This window comes from Trematomus bernacchii, unplaced genomic scaffold (assembly GCF_902827165.1).
Source record: "Trematomus bernacchii unplaced genomic scaffold, fTreBer1.1, whole genome shotgun sequence".
NCBI classification, from domain to species: Eukaryota; Metazoa; Chordata; class Actinopteri; order Perciformes; family Nototheniidae; genus Trematomus; species Trematomus bernacchii.
In genome coordinates this window covers 4,204,717-4,224,850 of record NW_022987685.1, presented here as the reverse complement: position 1 = coordinate 4,224,850, position 20,134 = coordinate 4,204,717, and the positions used below count along the sequence as shown (strand labels likewise).

The following is a 20,134-nucleotide window of genomic DNA, read 5'->3' as shown; positions in this document are numbered from 1 at the left end:
GATAAGAAGCTAGTGAGATGCATCAAAAATTAAAACAACACAATGGAGCGTCATATATTCTGCATGGCTGGCATTTCAGCTCTATGGACGCCTTTAGCTCGAGCATTGCACTCCTCAAGAAACTTGATTCCCATCTATGATAATCGTTGGTATGCCATCCTTAAAATGAGCCTGAGGAACTCCCCTTTGTTAATAGCTCGGGAATTTTAGAGGGCAACAACTTTCCATATTTAGAAGCATTTTCCTGGTTTAGTTTTTTTTATCAAGCGGCAATAATGAGGGTAATTTTCCATGCCACATTACACAGGGGACCTAGTCTGACATCACTATTATTTTTGACTCAATTTGACCAAAAAAGGAAGGCACCATGTTCCCTTTCCACTTCATTAAAAGAGGCAGTGAAGTGAAGATAATGCATAGTTGTTTTTTTCCCATTAAAGAATAACACAATGTGAGCAGAAGGAGAATCTAAATGTATTATTTCATTTCCACAACAACATCAACAGCAATCAATAAAAACATTTCAGAAGCATAAAAGTATAAAAATTCAAAATGTAAAGCTGAAACATGTAACGCTATTTTTTGTGACAGAGAATTAAAGTGTGCCCACAAAGCAAACACGTGTTTCCCATCTGTCCACCATTAATACATCTCTGCCTCAGGCCTGAATTATCTGTGAGACCATCACATCGCTCTGTTTTCAGTCAAGCATCTGTTCTTTGGATGTGCTGCTAATCTCGTGAGTAAGGAACTCCCATCAGTCGAAACAGTTCAGTAAGAAATCATTAAAAGCTTTATAGTAGGCGGTGCTCTGAATTTGGCATGGAAGCTAATTGCACTTTGCTGCTTTAACACTTCAGCTTTAAACGGTTTACCAACTCAGCATGAAATGTCCAATTTTCCAAATGGCTGCTAAATCCTAATCTACTCCTTCACTAAGATTGTGCTTGACCTAACGCAACAATACATTGTCCACAGATAAGGAAGACTACTTTTAATCACCCCATCTTCAGGAATTTTAGTACACTAAGTTTGAAAATAAACTGCTGAGGTATTAGATAACTCCACAATAAATAAAATCAGCACCTTTATAATTGAATTGACCTGCACAATAAAATATTAAGACATAAAGAATTGTGAGACAGTTTTCACAATTTGGTGCAACGTTAAGGTTTGGTGAGGTGTGTTTGTAAGGAGACATTTGGTAACAGAAAATGTAAAGCATGTTGGGAAAAAATAAGACTTTTTAAAATCTTTCTCCACACAGGATATCTCAGGAGTCTCTGTGTTTAGCTGATCATTATCCAAAGCAGTAGTATTCATCTGATTCAACCCTGAGTTTCAGAGGCGACTTGCTGAAAGTGTCACCATCGATAACCGTTTTTTCCATAAAACTGTCGAGATCTGTGGGCGAGGGTTCGTCGGGCAGGTCCTCCAGAGTGTCCAGGTAACTGCCCACAGACAGAGCGTCCAGCCCGTCGCTGCCCCCATCGTTCAGGCTGCTGAGGCTGCCCTGCAGCGAGCCCCCCTCCTGGCTGTCTGTCAGGCTGTACAGGCTGCCCGTCAGGCTGCCCTCCTGACTGGCAGCGCCCCCTTTGTCCTCTATCAGCCACCGTACCGACTCGATGCCCTCGTTGATGGACATGAGCTGCTGCATCAGCTTCACGTCGATGGCTCGCAGGTGTGCCTGTGAGAAAAAGATCACGGTCGCGTTATAGTTTGGAAAGAGGATACAGTATAAAATAATAATGCACTTTTTTTGTTTTTTCAGACTCTCTAAATAACCCTAACTCCTAGGATTAAGGTTTGTTATTTTGAGAAATTAAAATGTTAATGTGGAGGAGCCAGCTACCCGCTATTAAAAAGTGGTGACAGATAACCAACAAGTACCAAATCGCCTAAAATAAGTATTGCTAAACATGACAAGAATGCAAGCAGGGCACACAAAGACATTTTTAGAAGTTACTTTGAATCTGATACTGCTCTCACATCTGTGCCAGTTAGCTTAGCATAAAGACAAGGGAAACTGCTAGCCTGGCTCTGTGCAAAGATGCACCAACTGGCATCTTTAAAACTGAGGGATAAGTGTTTGTAAAGGCAAAGATATGATTTGAGTTTTGGCGTCACCATAATGCCAGCGGACTCACACTGTGCACTTCCAATAAGCTCATATATGTCAAAGTAATTTGTCATATTCCTTTGTAAACTTGAATCATTTTACTGTACTATTGTATGCACCATTATACTCCTGAGCAAACTCCTTGTACGTGTTTGGCAATAAACCGGATTCTGATTCTGATTAATTAACCTTGTGCTGGGATATTTCCCTCAACAGTTGTTTGCATTCTTGTGTCGTCTCATGGCGAGAACACTATGTGCTTTTAGTTTAGACTGTCAGGCTTTGTTATGAACAAAGAGACGTGACTATGTGGCACCGGATAAGTGACTACTCATTAAACAGCATGCGGAGGATTTTGAATAATGTGCAGCCTACTTTACACAGTATGGCCATTGATTTAACTTCTGCCATGACACGCATGCCATTGACTGGGTTGGTGGAAGTGGGCTATGGGGTTAATCGAAGGGATTCCCCCTGTCTGTGTCTACTGGTGAACCACACTCAGTCAGGCTGGAAACAGCTGCAACAGCTGCTACATTCAAACTGTCTCGTGCTTTCTTTGGAGAGGATTCACCTCTTATTCAGCTCATGTTGCTGCCGGTGTGTTTGTTGTCTGAGTATAACGCCCGCTCTGCACACACAGAGGCAGAGCAGATGGAGTCATATTTCTAATTCAACCCGGAGCAGCTATCTCATGCTAATAAGATGACACCAGTGGGGTCGTATCACAAAATGAGTTCAGAAAACAACATTAGTGCTGCAACATGTTGCCTGTGTTCGATGGCAACACCACAACATGTTTCATTTGTCTGAGTAAAGTAAAACATTTTCGGGAACATTTCAAAGTTAATTTGCTCCTTTGAGAGGCTGCAGATTATTTCAGCGTCAGTGTAAACATTTAGAGAAACACAATGATGTTGTTTACAGCCAAACATTATATCAATTTGTAAAAGCAGAACACTTTTCCTTCTCATATCAGCATAATTAAGTGATGCTGTTATTAAACTACGGTAAAGGTGAGATGGTGTAAACTAATTGTTCCAGATACAGGTCTGTGTGTAAGCCTATCAACACACACTCGGATTGGTCACTCTGCTCATGATGCAGCTCTCCTCGGTCAGCAGGCCATCTGCTCAGGATCCTAATACCTCTCCTGAACTGACTTTAGATGGGGGGGGGGGGTCTGCTGAACTGCCGTGACATTAGATGATCTTCTTGCTGGCAGATAAAACTCTGAGGTAATTACACCGGGACAATTTAGGTTACATGGGGCAGTTTGAATAATAAAGGGGGGGGGGTAGGGTATATATGGGTGCTTCAGGTGTGAACTGCTCTCACACACTGACTGCTTTGACAAAAGACAATGACCCTGACAGTGCTGCTTTGCATTTAACAACCACATGTTGATATGTAGAGGCATGTCCTCAGAGCAGACAGTGTATTTTAACTGGACATTAAACTATAAAACATAGCTAATAGCTGGCCTATTAACAGTGATACTTTAATAAGTTGTTTGCCTCATCTACTTCAATGTTGAGCTCAGATAACTGTACAGTTAAGGATCACGGAACTAGCTTGTAATTAAAAGTCAGTCAACTTTATATTTTTTATTTGGTTATATGTAGACCTAGTTTCATCCAGCAAAGGCGTTTCCTCTGAAAGTATAGAGCATCTTATTTGGACTGTCATTGAATTAGGCAGAATAGCAATAATTATACATATTAGCTTTATATATATTCAGTCACTTTTAATGTTTTATGTCCTTCATTCAAAAGTTAGTAGAAGAATAAACGACTCAGAAATATTTACAGTTAAGAAGGATTTAACTAGCTCCTAAAAAGAACCAGTAAACTTTTTATTTATTATTTAGTTGCCAACTATTTTGAAAATCGAATAATCGGTATTTCGCAGGCCTACATTTTTAAATAGGGATAACTACTCGATTAATCGACTATGAAAACAAGTATCACTGAATCTATGTCTAAACCTTGCCATAAGTCATTGCGTGTAGAATTTAGTGTAATTAACACTATCTATCTAGCTACAGGGACAGTTCATTAACAGATGTTTATTAATCATGATATAGAAATAGAAGCTCACCATTTCCTGTCTGAGGAACAGCATCTTGCTCTGCAGCCTCTGCAGGTCCGCACTGTTAGCGGACAGTGCGCACAGAGAGCTCCTCTCCTGCGGCTTCCCTGCATACAGAGAGCGGATCAGACCATCCGGGACCTTCAGCCCCAGCTTAGTCTCTATATCTCTCAGATCGGGCAGCCCGGGGTTACCTTCCTCCATGGTGAATACTGAGAGATGGCACTGTGATGACGAGCGGCAGAGACGCGCGAGAGAGCTATCCAGAGAGGAGTTGATTCAGAGTTGCTCCTCTAACTTTATCCCACAGACAGACAGAAGCTCTGACTCCTCACTGAGCCTCACTCAGACCTGCCTGCACAGCAGACCAATAGAGAGGCCGCTTTCCAACACGTGCTGTGCGTAAACCCTCCCCCTGTAACCGGACACCCACAGGTGGAGGACAGCGGGCTGCATGTAATGAATATATCCTCCACTTTGCCCTCAACATGTGTCTGCAACAGTGACACATGCAACATCAAACAATTCGCACGTGCAGTTGCATAAGTTATAGTTTTATTTTGCAGATGTACTACTCTTTGTTTAATGAGTTCATTAAGTGTATATCATTATTGTTTATGTTATTCACAGAGGTATTCCTGTGAATTATGTTTAAAAAAAAAATATGTATACGTTTTTTTAATTAATAATTTCGGTATTGGTCATCGTTTGCAATTTACCATCTAGTATTGTATGATCCGATGGGTTGCAGTGTTTTGTTGATCTCAACATATAGATGAAGGATGTGATGATTCATTACATAATATTTCTGTGCACGTTGATCATATTTTAATAAATTAAGATGTGTTAAACTTATATGGATCCCTGCAAATATTCTCACTCATACAAGATCAAACATTTTGCAGGTGCACCTATCAGTTTAAGTATTATATCTATGAGTAGCATTCATTTAGAAATGAATAAAATACTTCAATATTTTATTTAGAGTGGGCTTCCTGTGTCTTCTGGCATTATATTTGTTTATATGCTAAAGAAGCATGACAATACCCAATATTGCTAACTTTGGAAATCATAAAAACATTTGAAATATATATAAGAAAGGTAATAGCAGCAACGGTTAAAAACAAAGATGAATACAGGTGACCAAACAAAAGCTGAATCATGACTGAAAAGATAACTCCCCCAAAACATGTTTGCTACATAGATTATATTAAATATGTTGTGATTTGTTGTGTAATTTAATATGTATTTTGTGTGTTTATTCATGTCACCAAGTGTCAGTGGAAAGTCAGACAAACCTCTGTGTGTACATACAGTTTAATCATTTAAATAATTTGGCATGCACTCAGATCCAGCAACAGTATGTAAAAACAGAAAAGCATTAAGGACCATATCATATGGATTATTTTGTTTTCAAATGAGAGATAAAAAGCTGTATCTGGTGACTCTGCACTTCCTCTGAATCACCACCTCTGCTTTCTCTGAAAGTTCATAAATTAATTCAATTGTGGGATCAATTTACTTAAAAACATAATAATAAAAAAACCCTCCTATCTTTCTCTCCTAAATACAGAGTAAGGTTGAACTATTGCGCCCCCTTGTGGGCATAATGGCTCTGTGTCATGTCATTTTCAGCTTTTCCCAAATCTGAAACATTTGAAAGATTCATTGCAAACTCTGCAAAACCATATTTCGCATAACGGTCAATATATACATTGACCTTTTCATAAAATAAAAAAATGGCATATGTGTAAATAAGAATTAACTACACCAGCTTTGTTTTTGAGATATGAATGTTTCCAAGAGATTACTTCCTGTCACTTTGAGGAATCTGCAGATTGAGCCGTCTGCTCAGCTGTGTCTCTGTACAGAAAAGAGAGACTATGATCTAAACTACTGATTGGCTCTTCTCGTCGTCGTAGCGCTGGTACTGGTCTGAGAGCAGAGGCTGGCGGCCCTCCATCTTGTATGACTTTGCTCGCACGGCACACGTCGTGGCGGCAAAAACAACCGCAACCAGCACGAGGGCGGATACTATCCCCATTGTGATGATTTCGGTCATTGTGAAAGCTTGAGCTGGAAATGTAAAGAGGAAGATTATTACTATCGTTCTGTGGATTATTTAAAGAAAGCAGAGCCACAGAAATCCTCCTCACCTGGCCACTCGGCTTCATATGAGTATCCCAGGTTTTCAGGGGCGGTCAGAAACATCTCTGCGTTTGTAACCGGGGGCCAGAAAGGCACCATGTTGTAGCCCCCGTTGTGACCGATGGGGGCATTCTCCTCAGGATACAGTGTGGAATCTGTCAGGAAACACTTCCAGTTAGACGAAAAGCTCCTCATGAAAAGCAGGAAGTATGCAGGTGTAATGAATAATGGTAGAAACCTGGACTGTGTCTCCTCAGCCACTCGTCAAAGATGGCGTCGGTGAAGGTGTGCAGCAGCACGAAGATGGGGTCGTTGGGGGAGAGGTGGGTCTGCCCGCCCGTCCCGTTCAGGAACAGGTGGGCCAGGTTGTGCAGGCTCCTCACCGCGGGGTCGTAGTTCCCCTTGGGGGCACTGTAGCCTGCAGAACGAGACACAGGGGGAAACAGTGAGAGAGGAAACAATGTATAACACAAATCATTAACAAATGCTAAATTAATTACAAGTTATATCAGTTCATACATATTACATCATAGCTGATAAGAGAAGACAACTCAATTATTCTGATAACATTCCTAAACAGTTTATTCTTTTTTTAAATTCTTATGGTTATATCAATATTTTCCTATTTGATTTCATTTGATCTTTTCATTGAACATTCTAACTTCAACTTATTATGTTTCTATACATATTTTACATTATATTTCTTTAATTCATTGCTGATGAGAAATGATAATATAAACTATTAACATATTGTAGATGTTTCAAAATATTTGAGATAAAAGTAATTATAGTTATCCTCCTCAACAATTATTATTATAATATATAAAATGCAAGTATATTTGTATGCATGTAGGTGTGCCTGTAACTGTTATAGTAAATAATTGCATCTCAAACAGCACTGTAAAATTCTCGTTTTTTAAACCTGTCTTTTTTTTAAATTCTCTTTGCTTTTTGATGACTTTTTAAATGTACTCACATTGTATAATGTATTTCCTTTGCAATGTCTTAATATGTTGTAAACATGATTAAAGGTGTCATTATATATATGCAGTCTCTCACCTTCGATGGTGTTCCTGAAGCTCTCGGAGGAGGTGGAGTAATACGGCGGCGTGTCGAAGGCGTTGACCTGCAGACAGTCGGCCACATCCTGGGGCTCGGGGAGGCGCTGCACCATCGGCCGGTTCACGTTCCCTGCAGGGTTCCTCCTGATGGGGGTGCTCTCAGTGCCTGGGGGGGGGGGGGGGGGGGGGGGGGGCAGGAGGTATATGAGACTCACTACAGTCTGTGCATAAAGAATACAGAGGATCACTGTAATATCTGCTCTGTGAACAATAGTCTTACTGTTGCAGATGGTTCCCAGCGTGTCGTAGTCCTCCACGCTCTCACAGATCACCCTCCACTGGGAGAAGATGGAGTTGGTGCTCAGGGAGTTCATGTCGAAGCTGCTCCTCGCCCCCATCAGGTCGTCTGTGCAGATGTCACATGTGCTCCCCCCGATGGCAAAGTTCCAGTAGGGCAGGGCGAAGGACGGTTCCTGCAGCATGTCCTGTTGGAAATAAATTCAAGTTTGAGGATTTATCTTTTTTCTGCTGCTGATAAAGTGTTCCCATCGCCTCAGATAATGCCAAATAATCTTTTAAGTCTCATTTGGTCTGCACAGAATACATTTATTATCATTTTCACACACTATGATTTACTTTAAAGACATTTCATGCCTCAATAAATCAGAAAAATGCCTATTTGAAAGCCTCCGTGGAAACAATCCTGAGGTATTTAATCAAAAACAATGATTCAATGTTTACAGGTCAAGAAACATTGAGAATAAAATACTTTTATTTTAGGAAGTTTAATTGTCTTATCCTTGCTTTTTTACAATTGTTTTGTTTGTCTAGTGCACAAACACGAGAAATAAACACATAAAGGTAAAGTTATATTGTTTGTGATTTAATTGGAGTAGGACAAGGAACTGGTGAACTTTTTCGTCACATTATTTCAGGTACTGCTACGGCAACAATAGCCCTAAAGCAGCCTCAATTTCTAAGTGTTGGTCCTAAAAGAGAAGTGTGTAATTAGGAACCACTGACTGGGTATAAACAGTGGTCCAGCTCTTAACTTGTGTGCAATTGACTGCACACAAAAGCTCAGTTGTTATTTTCCAGACACCATCTCCAAATTGAATTCAAACGCTTTAAATTACATTTTGCACGCCGCTTGTCTATTACAGCGAGAAATTGCATCTCCAGTGTTGGTTTCCTTGAATGCAGTTGTGGTGAAACGCATTAGGGATTATAAACAAGCTGTGGGGAATAACAGATGGGGGATCACTACCCACAGATCCAAACAGTGATGCAGTTTGGGATTTGTTCTGGAAATGTCGCCACAGAACCCAGTCAATAATATAGAAAACGTCATGGTGTTCATCAGTGGGCCACAGGGTTTTCAGATTTTATGATGACTTAGACATTATTTCAATGGATATCTTTATTATTACTGCTTTAAAGTGCCCTCTCAAATGGTGATTCTGTTCCGTGTGTTATCTCACCTGCATGTCTCGCTCCAGCTGCAGCAGGTGGAACCGGTGCCACGTGACAAAGCCCGGCCCCTCGTGAGAAAAGTCCACCCCCCCAAAGCTGGCCTGACCCGCGCCCAGGAAGGTCTTGCTGACGGAGAAGTAGTGCGACCACACAAAGTAGTTGTAGATGGTAATGTTCTCAAACTGCGGGGTGAGTCCGTCCGGCCCGAAGATCTCCGGGGTTCTCCGAGTGGCGATCACCAGGTCGGGGTGCACGGTGCGCTTGGCCTGATCCAGAGCATCCACAAAGGCACGCTTCTCCTCTGTGCTGAGCCCCATCACGTTTCTCCTCACTGTGGGATTACAGCAGGGGGAAAAGTGGATTAACTCACTCAGTCATGCGTTAATAGGGGATCAGATTTTAATGACTGAGAAAATAAGTACAGAAAATGTGCATAACAGGAAGATTGAATCAATTGTTCTTGTTATCAAATGCCTTTTTCTAAATAACTTTTTAAAATGCATTGGTACATTTATTTAAACTCCACACATCCAATTTCAAATGTTATTCTCCCTTCCAACCAAAGCAGAGATGATGCCATTATCTGGGTTTTTCCAGATGTAATACATTATACAAATAGGTGCCATATAAACTGATGGAGGCATCATCAGTCACAGTAAGACTCCAGGGCAAAATAGGGACTTTCAATCAATTCTTTCTCTCATCAAATGCCTTTTTCTAACTATTTTAGATGCATTTTAGCTGGAATATGAGCAAAAATTATTAATATTTAACTTAATAAATAGATGGATACCAACTTAAATGTTATATGGCTTCTCCATTCATTAAAGCCAATATGCAATTTAATGATCTGAGGAGGGGCACTCACCGACAGAGACCCGCTGGTCGCAGTTGGCTCCGGTCCAGCCGTGCCTGCAGCGGCCGCAGTTAGACCCGCTGAAGTTCCCGTTACACCGACACGTCTGGTTGAAGAACCGGATGGGCCATCGCTCCCGGTCATCCCGCCCGTCGTGCGGGTACTGAGGGCCATGCGGCCGTGCGTCCACCGCGATGGCCACGCACTCTCCGCGGCCCGTACCGGACCCACACGGGTCATCGTTGAGTCCGGATGGCGAGGGGCAGCACGTCCCGCTCCGGAGACCCTCAGGTGTCACACACTCTCTGGGGAACTGCGCGCTCACCACCACCGCGCACACCAGCACCAAACAACAGCTCTGCCACATCATCCAAACACGGTGGCTAAACTTTACGCACGACTGATGGACTCTTTTTACCGTCTGATAGTGTATCAGGACTTCAGCTGAAACTTTATCCAAACTGAATGTGCAACACTCTACCACAGCAGGAATGACTTTCTCTGAGTGTGTGTGAAACTCCTCTCCCATGCGCTGGACCCCTGCTTGCACATGCCTAGCCAGTGACCCGCACATTTAAATACCGGATTAGCGCATGACTACATCACATGCCATGTCACAACATCACATTTTCTCCTGAGGGTAAAGGCAGAAGGTAGTGAGCTCCTCATGATCAGTATATTCATCTAAAACTCAATGCACTGCTGCAGTTCCCACATTACAAAACAGTTTCGGGTTGAACACAAATGATGATGAATGAGCAGGCCACTTTAATGCATGTATGGAGTGAGTTTTCTCGCCTTTATGAGCACTGTATGCAAATTAACCTGTTAGGAATTAGCCTTTTATTGTGGCCCCCACAATATATTATTTACTGTTGCACTTGAAAACTCTAATTTTGACTCATTTTTCCAGGTATTTTTGGGCCGGAGGGCCTTTATTGGAGATCTCAGGGGGGAAAGGGGAAATAAATCTAACATAAATGCACCAAATAACCACAAGTGTGATATTATGAAGTCCCCTCCCTCTGTAGAAAATGCCAGGATCTAATCTGGAAAAGCCTCAGAGGTTCCTGTGTGTGTGAGTCGTTATAGAGATCATGTTGCGGGTCATTTGACTTCTCAAGAATGCCCCTCTCTCCCTCTCCCCCACCAAAGGGTTATTGTGCTGCCAGGTTTAAGAAATAGAAGCAGGAGACAGCATATCGTGACGTTCAGGCCCAGAGGACCCCCTCAGGTGAATATGAAAATAATTCCAACTAACAGATATCACCCGTAAAAACCTCCTCAGTTGAACATTGAGGCCTTTTTCTTATATTAAACCTTTTCTGAACTGTTTGAATATGCAAATGAGGCATTATCTTATTACTTTTTTCCCAGAGATGAAATGTGAACATTGGATAAAGGATCTCTTTGTATCACTCCATACATCAGAGAATACTTTCAACAGCCATACAAACATATTTATCTGCATGTTCTAGTAATTAAACTCGGTATTAAATGAAACATCAACACACAAAACATCTTTATATCATAGATGGGAATGAAACTGGAAAGTGCTACTGAAGTGGAATTTTGCTGAGAGAGGATGAGGGTTTGGTAAAGAGGAAAATCTTGTTCATCAAAACAGTAAAATTAACAATTTATTTGGAGCCAATCAGTGTGCAGACCTCCTTTGTATCCTTAGTGAAGGGATTTTTGTCTTGTACCTGAGTCTCTCTTCACACATGGTCCATCTTTAGAATCAGAATAACTTTAACATGACATGCATGCAGCATTAAAGACCCTTTGTGTCTGTTAAATACTTTTTATAATCTACCCATCCAGTTTAAAATTATGTTTTCTCACCTTTAAACGAAAGCAGAGAAGGTGCAATTTTAGGGTTATTTATCAGACTTCATAAACTAAACAAGTGGGTGTGCAACTGTGTGTCATGTTTACTATAACTCGCATTAATTAACACTTTGACTCCACTTTGAATCACATTGGGGTCTTACTTTGACTGATGAGGACCCCATTTCACACATTAGCTCACCAGTCAAACTCTCTCCTCTCCTTCCAGCATGTAGTGTCTCCTTGCTTAACTTTCTGTGAACTCCAGGTTCAACATTCATTTGAATTCCCCACCCCGATCGGCCCTCTGGCGTCTCACCTTTTGTTCATCTGCTTCTTCTTGCTGAAGGTGAAGAAGTCAGGCTGGAAACATAAAAAACAAAAACTTTCATTAGTTTAAATGAGCTGATGATACCTTTGGCACCATCTTGATTATTTCTACAATAACCTCAGGACATTCTGTAGTGATTAAGGAAAATGATTTGATGTTGAGAAAACCCAAAGCTATAACCAGATGAGGTAGAATCTAGAGCAAATGATGGAACTCCATTCATTATCAGCAAACTTTACTGTATTTGTTTGAAGCATTCAGTAGAAAAACAACAACAGTGTCACTGCAAAGATCAAATAGTGAAGCACACATGTCATTCCTCACAGATCAAACACTCAAGAGAACACTTTCACACATGTAAATGCTGAAATGTTTGTCCAAACGATTGTTTATTGCCTTATCTTTAATTGTACAGGCATGCAATTTCAATGTATTTAATCTACAAGGACAATGGGAGTTATTGCTATGAGAACATAAACAATTTGTCTGTTTAAGACATATTCTCAAAACCTTTCTCGTAAAGAAATGTAACAACAAACTTAGGAATGTGTTATTTGTGAATGTGGCGAAGTAGAACAGCATCTGAGGGTGAAAAGAGTTGCTGCAGCACAGGCAGTATGAGAAAAAGAAAGACTTTTCTGAACATTAAAGCAAGGAAACTAATACTAATATGTACCCGAAAATGAGCATCATAGGCCCCTTTAATAGGAAACATAATAAGATATTGGTGAATCAAACCCAAAAAACCCAAGCCATCACTACTGGAGCTTAAAGAGCCAGTCACATGGCGGTACCTGAGTATATCCATTTTACATAAGCTATTTTCTACCCTTATCTCAAAACCCCTCAGATTAAACTTCGGACCTCTTAGCAGACCCCGAGCCACAGGTTGGGAACTATTGGAGGAGACTAGTAAAAGCTAGCTCCAACGGTGAAATACTTTTGATACATTACTGCATAAACATCTAATAATTAAACATACAGTATCACGATGCAATATTTTCAATGCAGGACTATATTGTACTTATTTAAGTAAAGGATGAGAGAGAAATACTTTCTCAGTGATAAAATTAATATTCAACTCTTTCTTGGAAAGGCGTGATGAACCCGGTCAGTCAGTATTAATAACTCCCTCATGGTTTAAAGGTTCCCCTCGGGATATTAAAGAATATCACAACAATGCAGCACTTTCTGAGTCTTCCGCCAATGTGAAGGCTCAGATTTCTTAACCGGTTACATGTGCTTCAGGTTGGTTATCATTACTCCATCACGCATGTATCGTTTCATAATTGGGGCATGTCGGCGAGGATTACACAAAGCTAGTGCTAAGCTCATTCTCATGGAGTACATTTGAAAAGACATTCCTGAAATATAGCAGCTCCCATGTTCGCCAGGAGAAAGATCTTTAATGTGTTCAAACACAGATCTATTATATCGTTTTATACATACACAAACGACGAATACTGCACAAGTCCTAGCGATCTATTATTCTGACCTAACTGAATTCTCCATGATTTATCCTCAGCATCACACACTTGTGGCTGTTTAATAATCCAGAGTGCTATTGACCTGATAATGCACCACACGTTTTACAATCAAATCGAGGAGGAGCTTTTTACTGATTGAAAAACTTTCATTTCTTTCTGAAAACTTCTTCATTGCTTTAGCCAAACATGTGTATATACATATTAGTTACAGCTGATAAGACCTATTAGGATTTATTTCACAAAATACAGAGGCTCTTTCATTTGTTGCAATGAGAACATAGCAATTAGTTTTGTGTGTCAAAACAAATGAAGTCAGTACTCTTATCTAATTAAAGACATGTTACAGTAGTAATTCAAAGGTCAAGGGGCATATCATGCAATTATCCAAAAAACGAATTGAAAGACAAACTGACACCAGTGGAGGAAGAAGTACCCAGAGTTTAGATACATACATATGAAGCACATTACTTGAGTGAATGTGCTCACATAACATTTACAGTAACTATGGCCTGTTTTTAAGAAAAGTTGAATTGCTCTGCTATACGTGTACACTTCTCCTCTGTTTGTCCCGTGACCAGCCCTCAGCCGACCCACCTTTCATCCCCCCCCTGCCTCCCCCCCGCTGCCATGCTGTGTGCTCACCCATGTGTGTGAATAAAGCTCGGCGAGAGAGAAGATCATGTGAGAAGATGTGACTCGGGCTTAACGTTAATCCTTGCTTTTGGTAAAATGGCACAATGGGAGTCATTAGGAGGAAACTATACTAGCGGCTCATAAAACTGTCTGCCCCCCCCCCTCCTCAGCCGCCTCCCCCTTCTCTAAGACAATGCCTACTTACTCATCACGAGGCCTTCCATTCATCTAACCTTCACCCTGCTTGTACCCTTATTCATTAGTTTCTCTATTAATGAGCAGGAATGTTGATGTTTTTTCAAGGAAAGAGTCCCATGTTGTTACAGCTCCAGGCATCTATGGTAAGGCAAGGCAAGGCAAGGCAAGTTTATTTATATAGCACCTTTCAACACAAGGCAATTCAAAGTGCTTTACAAAAATGGAAGACATTAAGAAAATGGCATTTAAAATCAGTCATTAAAAAGACAAGATAATAAAATAAACATTAAAAGAAAAAATACATGGATAAAAGTTACAGTGCAGTTTAAGATGTGAATAGTTCAATTAAAAGCAGCGGCAAAAAGAAAAGTCTTCAGCCTGGATTTAAAAGTAGTAACGGGCCGTCTCCACGGCAGCGTTAAAAAAATCTTGGAGGTGGGCGTATCTGAGGCTTGGGGATTTTTTTGCGATCAACCAATCACATGAATCTCCCGCCCGCGACATATGAAGCCAAAAAGCCCGAAGTAAACTGGATATAAACTCCCCAAAACAGGCGAAAACATACCACTGTCTCTGCCACCTCCCTCCATGCCTGGCTCCTCCGGTTTATATCCCGGTAGGTCTGGTCATAAAGCACCGGGTGATTGATTCGCTACCGCTAATTTCTCCTCCATGTTTTGGAATATGAGGAAATGACCTGCGGTCTGTCTCTCCCAGCATACACGCCGTTTGATTGGCTAGAGCTTGAACTGTCAGATTTGCGTACACGGGATTTGATTGGCTGACGCTTCCTCCTCAGCTTCAAAAGTTGAACATTGTTCAACTTTGGATCTTGAAAATCCTGAGAATCTCCGCTCGCCTGCCCACAATGCATTTCGGCGAAAGCGAAAAAAAGTGACGTCACCCCATTCAAAGTGAATGGGCAGAAGCGTTTCAAGATTTTTTAACGCTGCCGTGGAGACGGCCCGTAAGAGTTGCAGCGGACCTGCAGGTTTCTGGGAGTTTGTTCCAGATATTTGGAGCATAATAACTGAATGCTGCTTTACCATGTTTAGTTCTGACTCTGGGGACAGAAAGCTGACCCGTCCCTGAAGACCTGAGAGTTCTGGATGGTTCATAATTTAGCAGTAGGTCAGACATGTATTTTGGGCCTAAACCATTCAAAGCTTTATAAACCAGCAACAATATTTTGAAATCTATTCTTTGACACACAGGAAGCCAGTGTAAGGACTTCAGAACAGGAGTGATGTGATCCACTTTCTTAGTGTTAGTGAGGACTCGAGCAGCGGCGTTCTGAATTAGCTGCAGCTTTCTAATATATTTTTTAGTGAGACCTGTAAAGACACCATTACAGTAGTCCAGTCTACTGAAGATAAAAGCATGGACAAGTTTTTCCAAATCCTGCTGTGACATTAGTCTTTTAATCCTGGATATATTCTTTAGGTGATAGTAGGCTGATTTAGTAACTGTTTTAATGTGACTGTTGAAACTCAGGTCAGAGTCCATGACTACACCTAGATTTCTGGTTTATCTGTTGTTTTGAACATTGCAGACTGAAGCTCAGCGCTAACTTTTATACGTTCTGCCTTGGCTCCAAAAACCATTACCTCAGTTTTATCTTTGTTTAATTGGAGAAAGTTCTGACACATCCAGTCATTGATTTGTTCAATGCACTTACTCAGTGTTTGAATTGGAGCATAGTCTCCTGGTGAAATTGTTACGTAAATTTGTGTGTCATCCGCATAGCTATGGTAACTTATTTTGTTGTTTTTCATTATCTGAGCCAGTGGTAGCATGTAGATGTTAAAGAGAAGAGGCCCCAAGATGGAGCCTTGAGGTACCCCACATGTCATATTTGTCAACTCAGATGTGTATTTACCTATAGAAACAACGTTTTTTCTGTCCTTTAAGTAGGACTCAAACCAATTTAGAACTGTTTCCGAAAGTCCCACCCAGTTTTCTAGTCGGTCTAGTAATATGTTGTGGTCAACAGTATCAAACGCAGCACTGAGATCTAATAATACTAACACTGAAGTTCTGCCACTGTCTGTGTTTAAGTGGATGTCATTGAAGACCTTTACAAGAGCAGTCTCAGTGCTGTGGTTTGGACGAAATCCTGACTGGAACACATCCAAACAGTTATTTAAATGCAAGAAGTTACTCAACTTTTTCAATGATTTTACCTAGAAATGGCAGGTTTGATATTGGCCTGTAATTGTTCATTACTGAAGCATCTAGATTATTCTTTTTTAAGAGCGGTTTAATGACTGCAGTTTTCAGTGCCTGTGGAAAAATACCTGAGTGAAGAGATGTGTTTACTATATGAAGTAGATCTGAGGCCATGCAATGAAAAACATCTTTGAAAAATCGAATTGATATTAGGTGGACACAGGGACAACACATTTGCTGTACCTGATGCAGAGGCACTGACTGCTTGTCTAATTTTCTGAATTTTGTCAGTGAAGAAGGAGGCAAAATCATTGCATGCCCTGGTGGATAGAAATTCAGATGCTACTGACACTGGGGGGTTAGTTAGTCTGTCGACGGTAGCAAACAAGGCACGTGCGTTGTTTTTGTTTTTGGTAATGATGTCAGAGAAGAAAGACTGTCGTGCGTTTTTCAATTCCAAATTATAAAGGCCAAGTCTCTCTTTATAGATTTAAAAGTGAACCTGGAGATTTGTTTTTCGCCACCTACGTTCAGCTTTTCGACACTCTCTTTTTTCTGTTCTCACGGTCATGGCCTTTCTCCATGGAGATATTTTCTTGCCAATCACTTCCTTTACCTTAGTTGGAGCAATGGTATCTATAACATTTTTAATTTTTGAATTAAAATGATCTACTAGCTCATTTACTGAGATATTAGCAGGGGCAAGTGTGGATGAAAAATTATGAGTAAACATTTCCCTAGTATTTTCAGTTAAATATCGCTTTGTGGTTACCTCTTTCTGAACATTTTTGTGAACAGAAATAGAGCTCTCAAAGAAAACACAGGAATGATCAGATAGTGCAACATCAGTCACCACAACTTTTGAGATATTCAGACCCTTTGAGATAATTAAGTCCAGAGTGTGCCCCTTATTGTGCGTGGGCTCCGCCACATGCTGAGTCAGTCCATAGTTATCAAGAACACAAAACAGTTATTTAGCCCCTCTGTCCTGGGGGTTGTCAACATGGATGTTAAAATCACCAACAATGACTAGACGGTCAAAGTCAATACACACTATAGACAGCAGTTCAGTAAAGTCATCAAAAAAGCTTGCACAGTATTTGGGTGGTCTATAGATATTTAGGAACAGAGCTCGAGAGGAGCATTTCAGCTGAAGGGCCACATATTCAAAAGAAGCAAAGTCCCCATAAGATGTCTTCCTGCATTGAATGGAATCATTGAACAAAATAGCAACTCCACCCCCCTTCTTATGCATTCTTTCCTGACTCATAAAACTAAAGTTGGGAGGGGTTGATTCGATAAGAACAGCTGCACTGTTATTTTGTTCAATCCAAGTTTCCGTTAAAAACATAAAATCGAGATTGTGCTCAGTGATAAAATCATTGATTAAAAATGTTTTTCCTGCCAAAGACCTGACATTTAATAAAGCTAGTTTAAGTTTGTTAAATACACTATCAGTAAGATTTTTTGTGACAAGCTGTGGCTGACATGGAATCACTGCTAAATTTGATAACCTCACACAAACGTTTGAGCACTTCCTGTTTCTAAGCTGATTCACCGCTCTTAATCTATTACCTATCAACACAGATATCGGCAAAGCTACAGGCAGGAAGGGCCCCGGCATGTGCTGGAAAGAGTTGAGAGTGCCAAACGCCCTTGAGCCTGGACCCAGCACATATCAGTAAGAGTTTGTTGGTAGAACATCTACAGAGCTACATTGAATTATTAATTTACAAACTTCTATAATATTTAAACATACTTTGACATTTGACTTGGTAGATTTGTTGTTCAGTCATGAAACACAACTGAATAGGTATTGGCAATCCTAGAGCAAAAAACTAATATTAGGAGAATGTAGCCACAAAACTAACAAAAAACATTTAATTGTTTTTGTGTCAGGAAGAAATAATCACTCCTCTTCTGGGGGCTCATTTATAAATGTGGCGTACACTCAGAAAAACCCAATTGGCAGAAGGAAGAATGGAAAGAAACATGTGAAAAGAATACCATCAATCCAAATAGTACCTCTCTTGTATCATATATGAAGAATTCATTTGCAAAAATTGATAAAAGCCAATCTTAAAATTATTAAACAATGCCTGTTTGATAAACAAAAGTGCACACAAAAACACAAGTTGAGAAGTAAATAAATGCGGATGTGTTATTGAAAAATATATTCATAAATGATGAGAATATATTTTCAACTGGACTCTTTGCTAAAGCAGATTGAACTGTATATATTGACTCCTTTCCCCACACACACTGATCTTATATGTGTTACCTTCCCCCATGAAATATATCTGACGATAATTCACATTGATGTGTGATTTATTTTGAATTGCATTTCGGTGATGTAGAGTTTTGTTGAATATTTTATATTGTGCGTTGTCAGACCTGGCACCTCAATTTATAAAGAAATAGACCCTCTACAAAGTTTAAGGTATTCCATATAGTTTGTTCAATGTTATCTGACTCTCCAGATATGAATGAAAGGCAGAATTGTGTTTTTAGAGTTGTTCCAGCCTGCCTGAGTGGCTTATATTTAGTTACATTGCCATTTGAAAAATAAAGATAATTGTGACAATGAAATTGTGATATAACAGTGTATGTGTTACTTTTATGTTTAAAAAATGTCAGAAGGGACTATTGGCCCCGGGCATATTCACATGATCAAATCCAGCCCTTTTCTGAAAAAGTTTGAACCCCCCCTGCTTTATCTGGTTGATAGAGTAGCTGCAAAATATTTTTGTAATTAAAGTCCCAACTGTTTGTACATACATGTGCACACCCAGCTGGATTTCACTTGGTTTACTATCATTTCTTAAAATGGAAGAACATTAGGTTACATCTGAGTTATCCTGTGAGTCTGGTGATGAAAAGCTTATCATGTTGGGAATACAGGACGACTTTTACAGAAAGTTCACTTCCTGATGGAGCTGGGGGAGGAGTGTATCCTGAGGGAGGGGGTCTGCTGACGGAGGAGCAGGCTCATGACCACAGTTTGGGGGGGGGGGGCAGTGTGTGTGTGTGAGGCTCTATCTCCTCCTACCATCCTGCACACTGCATGTTTTGTGTTTCATTTCTTTAACATGCATAACAGCATTTATCAGATGCAAGAGGGAAATGATTGTTTTTAGCTTCCCCTGTGTGCTGTCACAAGTGAAATACCAAAACTAATGGAAAGACCAACAAGTCTGTTAACTCACTGTGACACTTCTAACAAACATTGATGTTGGCCACGACCAAAACAATCGTGCAGAGGAAAAAGGAAGTTGAACCCTTGAATAGAAAAAAAGAACTCTCAAAATATCTGCACCAGGAATAAAAACTATTAATTAATTAATTCTAACAATGGAGTTTTATCCTCTGCATATTAACAGTCATTCTCAGTCATCTGAGAGCATACAACAAGTTTACCTATAATTTATACATATTATGTAACAATTAAAACCATAAAAAGCTACAAAATTATAACAAAAAATAGCCTTTAATTGTGCCTTACATATACCTCATCACATGAGGTATATGTAAGGCACAATTTTATAATACAGTGTAAAAACCAGCAGAGGACAGTGACATCTTATGGAAAGATCTGTACTGACACAAGTGTCTGAACTGTTTTTACAGCATTTATGTGTAGAGATATATCCACTGGACACATTAATTGACTCTGAAATTAAATCCATAATTATTTTCTTCACTCATCAATCTTAAACATGTCCCATTCCAGAGTTTCCA

General features: G+C 40.2%; 2 protein-coding genes across 2 annotated transcripts; both read right to left on the bottom strand.

Annotated features, from left to right (window-relative positions):
- Positions 1–425: 425 nt before the first annotated feature.
- On the bottom strand, positions 426–4,534 carry LOC117487955 (leucine rich adaptor protein 1-like). The gene is made up of 2 exons (XM_034136748.1): positions 4,220–4,534; positions 426–1,687 (listed from the first exon to the last, which is right to left on the bottom strand). The coding sequence occupies exons 1-2, from the start codon at positions 4,412–4,414 to the stop codon at positions 1,301–1,303; spliced, it is 582 nt and encodes a 193-aa protein (XP_033992639.1). The 5' UTR covers positions 4,415–4,534; the 3' UTR covers positions 426–1,300.
- A 947-nt stretch (positions 4,535–5,481) lies between these two features.
- Positions 5,482–10,265, bottom strand: LOC117487899 (5,6-dihydroxyindole-2-carboxylic acid oxidase-like). The gene is made up of 7 exons (XM_034136659.1): positions 9,761–10,265; positions 8,901–9,223; positions 7,700–7,904; positions 7,418–7,585; positions 6,597–6,776; positions 6,367–6,513; positions 5,482–6,286 (listed from the first exon to the last, which is right to left on the bottom strand). Exons 1-7 carry the CDS (start codon positions 10,116–10,118, stop codon positions 6,099–6,101), a joined length of 1,569 nt encoding a protein of 522 aa, XP_033992550.1. The 5' UTR covers positions 10,119–10,265; the 3' UTR covers positions 5,482–6,098.
- Positions 10,266–20,134: the final 9,869 nt, after the last annotated feature.

What these genes read in the sequence shown, in the direction of transcription:
- LOC117487899 (XM_034136659.1), bottom strand. Translation starts at nt 10,118, where the DNA reads ATGATGTGGCAGAGCTGTTGTTTGGTGCTGGTGTGCGCGGTGGTGGTG. An exon ending in CTTCAGGAACACCATCGAAG is followed by an intron (nt 6,777 to 7,417) that starts GTGAGAGACTGC and finishes CTCGTTCTGCAG; the next exon opens with GCTACAGTGCCCCCAAGGGG. An exon ending in ATATGAAGCCGAGTGGCCAG is followed by an intron (nt 6,287 to 6,366) that starts GTGAGGAGGATT and finishes TTACATTTCCAG; the next exon opens with CTCAAGCTTTCACAATGACC.
- LOC117487955 (XM_034136748.1), bottom strand. Translation starts at nt 4,414, where the DNA reads ATGGAGGAAGGTAACCCCGGGCTGCCCGATCTGAGAGATATAGAGACT. An exon ending in TGTTCCTCAGACAGGAAATG is followed by an intron (nt 1,688 to 4,219) that starts GTGAGCTTCTAT and finishes TTTTTCTCACAG; the next exon opens with GCACACCTGCGAGCCATCGA.